This window comes from Gastrolobium bilobum, unplaced genomic scaffold (assembly GCF_033153095.1).
Source record: "Gastrolobium bilobum isolate Gb01-03AN ecotype WA unplaced genomic scaffold, APGP_CSIRO_Gbil_v1 utg102725, whole genome shotgun sequence".
NCBI lineage: Eukaryota > Viridiplantae > Streptophyta > Magnoliopsida > Fabales > Fabaceae > Gastrolobium > Gastrolobium bilobum.
Window position 1 is genome coordinate 61,676 of NW_026899056.1, and position 9,675 is coordinate 71,350.

At 37.1% G+C, this 9,675-nt stretch overlaps 1 protein-coding gene across 1 annotated transcript; it reads left to right on the top strand.

Moving 5' to 3' along the window:
* Positions 1-1,037: 1,037 nt before the first annotated feature.
* On the top strand, positions 1,038-5,775 carry LOC133286689 (CLP protease regulatory subunit CLPX1, mitochondrial-like). The gene is made up of 6 exons (XM_061484137.1): positions 1,038-1,780; positions 2,040-2,104; positions 2,536-2,642; positions 2,985-3,068; positions 3,400-3,446; positions 5,612-5,775. Exons 1-6 carry the CDS (start codon positions 1,286-1,288, stop codon positions 5,723-5,725), a joined length of 912 nt encoding a protein of 303 aa, XP_061340121.1. The 5' UTR covers positions 1,038-1,285; the 3' UTR covers positions 5,726-5,775.
* The last annotated feature ends 3,900 nt before the right edge of the window (positions 5,776-9,675 follow it).

Consider the following 9,675-nt stretch of genomic DNA (forward strand, 5'->3'; position numbering starts at 1 on the left):
CTTCTGACCTTCTGGGCCCTATTGATCATGAAAAAAAAAACAGCAAAGTATATGTTACTCTGATTATTTATTTATTATATGATTTGTTAACAAAAACAATGTTGGTTTTTATTTAACTGGCTTGCATTCATTTTGGGCTATCTTGCAGTTTGTCAGCTGAAACCAAAAAAGTCTAGCAGTAACACCTTTTAATAGTAATGAGAAATAAATTCTCAATGATATTGAGTTTTCAAATTATGACCAATTAGCAAACTAAATCTTTTTTCACTTTTGACATACATAAACATTCAGACGGCATACAAACATACATTCAAATGAAACAAACATTCTATGCATATTCAACATATATTTCAATGATATGAAAACCATGTGAATAAGAATAAACATAAAACATAATGTGAATGGTTAACTTTAATGAAATGCATGATTAATGCAACATTATTTCCTTTATTTTCATTTCTTTGCATCATCTATTTTCTTATAGCAGGTGAGGTACCTTGTTACTAATCAAATTTCTCTAAATTTATTTTCTTTGCAAATCCCATCAATTGGTGATTACTTACAACCACCGTTAAATAAGAGTTATTAATTTAATTTTGATCTAATAATCATAAGAGTAAATACCTTTTTTGTCCTCAACAAATGTTACGATACCCGCTTTAGTCCCTAGCAAATAATAAAAAGACTTATCATGGTCCCTAAGAAATTCAAAATGGACGCATTTTAGTTCTTATGGGGACTAATATGGATCTTTTTTGAATTTGTGAGGGACCTCGATTTCAACTAAATGGGTGAGACCTCAATTTCAACTAAATGGTACATTTTGAATTTTTTAGGAACTACAATAAGTCTTTTTATTTGCTAGGGACTAAAATATGTTTCGTGAAATTTGTCCCACCAAAAATGGTATTTACTCAAAAAAAAAAAAAAAAAAAAAAAAAAAAAGTGGTAAAATGTTGTAATAGAATTTTTTTTTATAAATATAACCTCAAGAAAAATTGTAAATGGCAAAGATGTTAAACTGCAGATAACCTTGAACCAGCAGAAAACACCTTATCTATGTTTATCTAGAATCCGATGAGTAAGAAACAAAAAAAAAAAACATTCGACTTGTTACATTTATCCAATGTCTTCATTCCATCTTGATCTTCTTTTCATCAATCAACAAAATATCTTAACCCTTGATCCATGACAATCATAGAATCCATTATATCCAACTTGTCTCTTCAATTCCGTTCTTCCACAGCCCAAAAACAAAAACCCTCACATTTTCTCTGCTGCTCCAATGGCTGCTGCGGCAGCGTTTCGATCCAAGTCCTTGAGTCACAACCAAAAGGCCATTCTCACCATGTCCCAATTTAGATACCTGTTATTCAGCTACGCTCACGCGGGTCGCGTGGTTAATTCCCACTCACCGCACCGAACCAAGTGGGAGGATCCCTTCGCCAACACACCCTATCACTTCACCTCTTTCAAACCCGTCTCGCTTCGCGGCGAGTTCCTCGGAAAGGCCACCCGTTTCCCCAGTAACCTCGCCGCCGCCGGCGGCAGGGTGTCTAACGTTGTTTCTTGCTCCCAGGGCGGAGAGCCGCCGGAGTTGTGGTCCGGCGAGGGGATTGTTGTCCGTAACGGCGATTCCGGTATCCGCGGCCGTTATACCGGGTCGGATTTGAAGGATGGGTTTTGGGGTGGGTCCAATTTGGGGGGTGATTTTCCAACGCCAAAGGAGATTTGCAAGGGACTTGATAAATTTGTAATTGGACAGGAGAGAGCCAAGAAGGTCACTTTTCTTTTTATTTTTCCTCCTTTTGTTTCATTACAACCAAAATAAAAATTAAACCAACAGCTATCATTTAATGTCATTTTGTAACTGTTGATTTGATTTTGATCCAATAATCATAAAGGTGGTTGAAAGAGATTGTAAGGGAAAAGAGGTTGTAAGAATAGTTTTCCTCTTTGTTTCAAATGCTGATTTTATTATTGTTATTTTGGTGGTTTTTTGTTGACAGTTTTAGTTTGTTTTGCTATCTCATATGCAGGTGCTTTCTGTGGCAGTTTATAACCACTACAAGAGAATATTCCATGAATCTTCTTCACCAAAGTGGTTAGTATAGTACTTTCTCTCAGCTATTATTTCTGCTGCTATTGTTTGGTGTGCAATTGGAAATGTATAGACAGTGACTGATCACTACTCCATATATTCCTTCGGGTCGTCAATTTGTCAATTGGCTGATGTCTTAACCAAGGGTCTTCCTACTGATAGATTTCAAGAACTTACTACCAAGCTGGGAATGATAAATATCAATTTCTCAGCTTGAGGGGGAGTATTGTAAATAATAGAATTATTTTATTATTATTTTGTAATAGTTAGAATACTCTATAAGTGTATTATTTAAATAGAGAACTCTTGTACAAATATTATACAATTCAATTATATACAAATCTTCTTTTCTAGTGTAATAATCTTTGTTTGTATTAACTATGTTATTTGTATGTATACTACTTTGGGCATGTTTTTACTATTTGGAGTGCTAGGCCTGCAGGCGATTCAAGCAATGATAAAGCCGATGCTGTTGATGATGATGATGATAGAGTTGAACTTGAAAAAAGCAATATTCTTCTAATGGGGCCAACAGGATCAGGTAAATAGTTTTAACATTGTATTATGGGATGTTAAGGTAATCACGCTTCCATTCTAGGAATCGTGAAATGTTTAAATGAGTTGGACGCTCAGGGAATTTAGTTTCACTCTCGTTTTGTTAGTTGTACTACTGTATAAATTTTTTGTGTTGAGCCCTATGAGTACAAATTCTGCTGTTAAATCATTTTGATTAATTAAACAAATTGCTAAGATAACAAAGTTTAGTTCCTTAATCCTTTGCTTCTTCTGCCTTCATACCTTCATTTGTTTAAAATATCATTGATGCTTTGTTACTCCTGGTTACTAGTCTAACTTGTTTTGTTTGATACCATCTCAAGGACAGGGAAGACATTACTTGCCAAAACCTTGGCACGGTTTGTAAATGTTCCCTTTGTTATTGCAGATGCAACTACACTCACGCAGGCAAGTTTGTGGTCTTTTTTTATGTGTTATGATTTATCATTTGAACAAACAAACGGGCAGGGGGTTTTGAAAGATACATAAAGCTCCCCATGGATTTAGTAGCACTTCTTCCCTTCTTCCCCTTTCAAGAATTCAGCTGAGGGTCAGAAAGGCTGTAACATTTCAACAAAAAAATAATATAATGTCATATACTCAAAAAATTTAAACAATTTATTCTTTGATTAAAAGACGTACATTTATTACATGTTTCAGCTTTTTTTAAACTAGATTTTTGTGTTAAATTTTGTTCTCTGGAACTTACAGGTCTAACCCCAACACCACATTTGTGCAGGCAGGTTATGTTGGAGAAGATGTGGAGTCCATATTATACAAGCTCCTCATGGTAAATATTCTGATGTCTATATTATATTCATGCACCATAGTTATTCTTCTGAAAAGTTGGAACTTCACCAGTGATTTTGTATTCCTTTTAGGGATGATTTTTACCATTTTTTTTTGTAAATTTATAAAAATTCAAATCACATTTTCTTGCTTTTTAATGAGAAGTGGGTCTCAGATTCTATTTATATTTGGAACATAAACCGGGTACAAAGAAACAGTTGAATGTCTGAAATATGATTCAACCATGGAAAGAGAATAGGTTTTCTTGGTTTTGCAAATAATTTTCCTGTAATCCTTTCAGTTTTTAATTGATTATTCTTAACTAACTTTGGTTTCATGACAGCAAGGAATAGGAAAAAGGGAAGTTTGAGTTGTTAAAGTACTTTTATGCTTTCATGGTTGTGATCATAGAAAATCAAGTCTAAATTAATGCATAGGGGTCTCAGATTTTTCTATTAGGTAAATTATGGATCAGTTCAGTGCAATTTTAATCACAAAAGAATTTAGAATGTAATTGTGTACACATGAACTTCTAAAGCTGTATTTAGTTTCCATGCATATGAAGTCTCTTTGAATTGTGTAAGGAAACCGCCTATCCTGCGGGTGTACCATAAGGAAAGGCAGTAGGGGATCACATCCCAATTAATAGGATGTTGTGTAGAGTGTGATGTAGACAATTACCACCATAATTTTTTTAGTTTCCCTAAACTAAAGACATAATTTTTTTACAACACATGAAACTAAAACACTTAATGTAAACAGCCCAGACTAAAACACTAAATGTAAGCAGCTTAGCTACTTTGATTTCTGTAGCAAATTCGGGGGCGTTTGGTAGAAGGTATTTTTTAGGATTCCCGGGAAACTGAGGGTGGTAATCTCATTTACCCACGTTTGGTACGAGATTTCTAAAATTTTCCCTAGAATTTGATTTTTTCGGGATTTTATTTTGTGTGTAAAATTTTCTGAAAATACCATCCAAGAATACCACCCAGGGGTGGTATTCTAGGATTCTCATGGCAAGGGAAAATTTAACACAACGAAACATAGCATCAAGAAAATTAACTCAACATTCCCGAGTATATTTTGGCCTACCAAACAATTTTTTTGGTAACATTCCCGGGAAACTTATTTTTCCACCATATTCTTAGAAATCATGATTCCCGAGTAAAAAAAATTTCTCCTCTACCAAACGCCCCCTAAGGACATTTTCAGGGCAACAAAACAAGGACTTAGGCTTCAATCAAATGCAGAACAGAGGTCTGAGGCTTCAATCAAACACGGAACAGAGATTGAACAGTCAGTACAGACAAAAGTCGAACACTTTTGCAGCTGAACAGAGATCTTGTTCTGTGTTGTGTCTGAGAGAGGTTGATTCAGGTTTTGGGTTGAGTATGAGAGAGGTTGAACAGCAGTGTTTGACATGCAAGGTCGACTCCCCTTAAGATCGAGTTGCGGGATGAAGAAGAACATCATTTTTATTTTATTTTATTTTATTTTATTCTTTTGTTTTTAAGATTTGAGGTGTGGATCGCCTGGCTCAACCCATTACAGCCATGGGTCGCCCAGCTCCCCTAACTCATGCTGATCGCATGATCTCACTGTTTTTACGAGCTTTCCCAGCAATCCCACCATAATCCCAACATTGAATGATCCGCTGTGTGAATGGGATTGCGAAACACCATGAAACTCGTAGGATCGTGCGATCTTATGAGTATGATCGTGATTTTGACTACATTCAGGATGATCGCTACACTGATGATTACAAATGCAAGTTAAATAATTTATATTGCACATATACATTAATAGCTGTTAATTAGCTCTACCTTACAATTAGTCATTGATAACTCTTGTACTTAAATAAGATCAACTCTTGTACTCTAGTCCTAAATAAGATTGGCTGTGTGTAAACAAAACACGCATTTTCACTAAATATTCATTATAATTTCAACAGTTATCATTGTAAGCACTTTCTATTTTGTATTTTTTTCTTGTAAGCAGAGGAATTGATTTATTTACCCACTGTTCTTAGTCATACTATATGCTCTAATTATTGCTGAGCTGATTTTTTTTTCTTCTCTTTCTCTTTCTAAAAAGTAATGCCTACCTTCCTTTGTAATATGGCAGTGTATTATGGATAGTTTTAACATTGCTCAAGTTTATTTCCAGTCTGCAGATTATAATGTAGCAGCTGCTCAGCAAGGCATTGTTTACATTGATGAAGTTGACAAGATTACTAGAAAGGTTCTCCATTGTTATGTCCTATTAGAAGAGATCCATTAAAGGAAAGCTTAAGAAAATGAGAGAAAGCGAGAGAAAAGGTTGAGAGAGAAAGAGATGAAGAGAAAGCATTATTCTATTGAATCTGAACCAAATGAATCATTATTACAGAGAGAGAAATGAAGCTAACATTTATATACTAAATGGCTAACAGCTGTAACAGTGGCTAACAGCTGTAACAGCTTATGGTTGACAGCTGTAACAACTTATACAAATAAGTAGTTGTGACTAAAGTAAAGAGTTCTACTGTATATACACTAATATTCCCCCTTCAAACTTAAGTGGGTTGGATCAGGAGAGCATGATCCAAGACCTTGAGTTTGTCTTTTAATTCTGTAAACCTTGCAGCAGAGAGAGGTTTAGTAAATGTATCAGCAACTTGAAGAGAAGAAGGTATGTGAAGGACAGCAAGAGACTTTGCCAAGACTTTTTCACGAACAAAGAACAGATCAAGCTCCATATGTTTCGTTCTTGAGTGTAGAACAGGATTGTGAGCTAAGGCTACTGTGCTTTGATTATCACAGTATATAATAGGAGTTTTGCTTGACACATGAAGTTCTTGCAATAGTGTCTGAACCCACAAAATTTCTGCTGCAGTGAGAGCTAGGCTACGATACTCTGCCTCAGCACTAGATCTTGCCACTACAGACTGCTTCTTGGACCACCAGGAAATGGGATTGGAACCAAGGAATAAGCAAGCACCTGCGTGGATCTTCTATCATCTGGATCAGCCCCCCAATCTGCATCACAGAACCCAACAAGAGAGAGAGGCTGGTGTGGTGAGGCTGGATGAAATAGAAGACCATGAGACAATGTTCCCTTGAGATAACGCAAAATCCTTTTGACAATCTTCCAATGTTCTTCCAATGGTTGGGACATAAACTGGCAAACTTTATTTACGGTAAAGGCAATTTCTGGCCTTGTTAAGGTAACATACTGCAAGGCACCAACTATTGATCTGTAGAGGAAGGGATCAGCAACATAATTCCCCCCATGCTTGCTTAGTTTGCAGCCACTAGGCATAGGAGTAGAGATACCTTTTGCATCTGACATTCCAGCTTTGCACAGTAAGTCTTTCACATATTTACCTTGAGATAACAGAAGTCTCCCATGAGAAAGAGGCTTAACTTCTATACCCAGAAAATAATCCAAGGTTCCTAACTGTTTTAGAGCAAAGTGAGAGTTCATTTGATCAGTGATCTGTTGAATTAGAGCTGAGTTGTTTCCAGTGATGATGATATCATCCACATAGACTAATACATATATGCAGCTCCCATTAGAGTGAAGAATGAATAAAGAGGGATCACACTTGCTAGAGTAAAAACCAAGTTGTCGAAGAGTAGTTCCAAACTTTTCAAACCATGCACGAGGGGCTTGTTTTAGCCCATAAAGAGCTTTGTGTAATCTGCATACCAGATTCTTATTCTCTGTTTCAAATCCAGGGGGTTGTGTCATGTAGACCTCTTCGACAAGCTCTCCATTAAGGAAAGCATTGTTGACATCGAGTTGTTTTAAGGGCCAGCCATAAGAGAGAGCTAGAGTGAGAATAATTCTGATTGTGGTGGGTTTAACAACTGGTGAGAAAGTCTCATTGTAATCATAGCCCTGCTGTTGATGAAAGCCTTTGGCAACAAGCCTGGCTTTGTATTTGTTAACTGTTCCGTCACAATTTTCCTTGATGCGAAAGACCCATTTACACCCAATAGCCTTCCTGCCATGTGGTAAAGGAACAAGAGACCATGTGTGGTTAGATTGCAAAGCATCATATTCTAATTGCATTGCCTTAAACCAGTGAGGACTAGTCAAGGCTCCCTTAACTGATGTGGGTTCTGAATGAGTGAGGAGAACAAGATTTCTGGTTGCAGCCTTAGAGCGTGTGATAATAGAGTGTGTTGGAGAGGGAGGGTGCAGAGGACCTGATGGGACATACTCAGAGGAACATAATTCAGGACCAGAACTAGAGCTGGTGTTTTGACTGGAAACATTAGGAGTGTGAACAGAAGGTGATGGGGAAGAAGGTAAATGTGTGGCTGAATTCGAGAAATGACCAGACTGGTGTGTAGTGTTTGCTGACAGAGAAATGTTGGAGGAGTCAGAAGAAGGATCACTGTGAGGAACAGATGTTGATGAGGAATTAATAGATGATGCTGAATTAGTGGTGAGGCTGGTTGGACAAGTTTGTGGAAGGAAAATAGTTAGAGGAACAGAAGTAGAAGTAGAGGTAGACTGGTGCAAAACAGAAGAAGTTTTGTTAGTATGCCATTCTGTGTAAGGAAACTTGTATTCATTGAATAGGACATCTTTAGATATAAATATTCTGTTTTCTGGACTCAAGCAAATATACCCTTTATGATTGATAGAGTAACCAAGAAAAATGCACTCTTGAGATCTAAACTCAAGCTTATGTTTGTTGTAAGGTCTTAGAAAAGGGAAACAAGCACAGCCAAAGGTTCTAAGAAAGCTGTAATCAGGTTGTTGATGGTGCAACTTAATGTGAGGGATTTCAAATTTGATAGCAGAGGAAGGAAGTCTGTTTATAAGGTAAGTAGCTGTGGTAAAGGCATAGTCCCAGTATTGCATTGGAAGAGATGAATGAGCTAAGAGGGCTAGACCAGTCTCTACAATATGTCTGTGTTTTCTTTCAACAACACCATTTTGGTGAGAAGTATGTGGGCAAGTGATTCGATGAGCTATTCCTTGCAAGTTAAGATATTGAGTAAAGGCTCTAAACTCCCCTCCCCAATCTGTTTGTAAAGCTTTTAGAGGGAGTTGGAACTGATTGGTCACCATGGCATGAAATTGTTTGAAAATGCTTATTGCATCTGATTTTTGCTTTATTGGATAAAGCCATGTGTACCTAGTGCAGGCATCAACGAATGAGATATAATAAGCATTGCCTAGAGTGGATTTAAGAGGTGATGGTCCCCACAAGTCACTGAAAACAAGAGTGAATGGCTCTTTGTATTCTGTATGAGATGGTAAAGAATGTTGTCTATGAGACTTTGCACAACAACAAGAAGGACAGAATTCAGCCAATTTATTATTGATGTGTATATTACAAGATTTGAGTACACTTTTAAGGGAATTAAAGTGGGGATGTCCCAGCCTATAATGCCATAAGGAATACAAAGAGCTAGAAGGGCTACATATATCAGAAACAGTTCTAGAACAATGACTATGTGTTTTGCTATTTGGACTAACAGCATTAACAACATTAACAGACTTGTTGATAGTCGAGGACACAGGAGAGCTAGCACAGATGTTACTGGTTGCAGAAGTATGACTTTTGGAGGGCTTCAACTTTGGAAAATAGTACAACCCATCAGAACCCACTGCACCTTGAAGGAGGACTTTATGTGAAACCTGGCATTTTACAAAACACACATCAGAATGAAACTCAAAGAAAACTGAGTTGTCTTTAGCAAATTTGCTAACACTGATAAGATTGAGGGAACCAAAAGTAAATTCTGAAGGTGCAGGTGAGTGTTAGAGTCAAAAGGAGATTGAAAAGAGGAGGAACCAGTAGCTGTTATAGGAAGACCTTGTCCATTTCCAATCAGAACATGATCAGTACCACTAAGTTGCTGGCCTTGCATAATATTTTGAGATGTACCAGTTACATGACTTGATGCACCAGAATCTGGTAACCATTCAACCAGAGGGGGAGAACTACATGTGGAAGGTAGACTAGAAGGAGCAGCAAAGTATGCTTGAGGCTGAGACTGACTTGTTGGTCTTGTATACTGGAAAGATCTCATTGGTTGAGATTGTTGGTGTTGATACTGGAAGGACCTCACTGGTTGAGGTGGTTGATGAACAAAGTGTTCATCAAGCTAGTAACTCCACTGTTAGATCTGCAATAGTGCAGTCTCGTTCTCGTCCTATGTATCATCATAACGAAAGAAGTATACTCTGATGGTAATCCTTCAAGAATAGTCTCAGTGTGCTCCTCA

Bases quoted from the DNA above. Each gene is read 5' to 3' on its own strand.
- LOC133286689 (XM_061484137.1), top strand. From the start codon at position 1,286: ATGGCTGCTGCGGCAGCGTTTCGATCCAAGTCCTTGAGTCACAACCAA. The intron at 1,781-2,039 runs GTCACTTTTCTT...TCTCATATGCAG, and splicing joins GACAGGAGAGAGCCAAGAAG to GTGCTTTCTGTGGCAGTTTA. The intron at 3,069-3,399 runs GTTTGTGGTCTT...TTGTGCAGGCAG, and splicing joins AACTACACTCACGCAGGCAA to GTTATGTTGGAGAAGATGTG.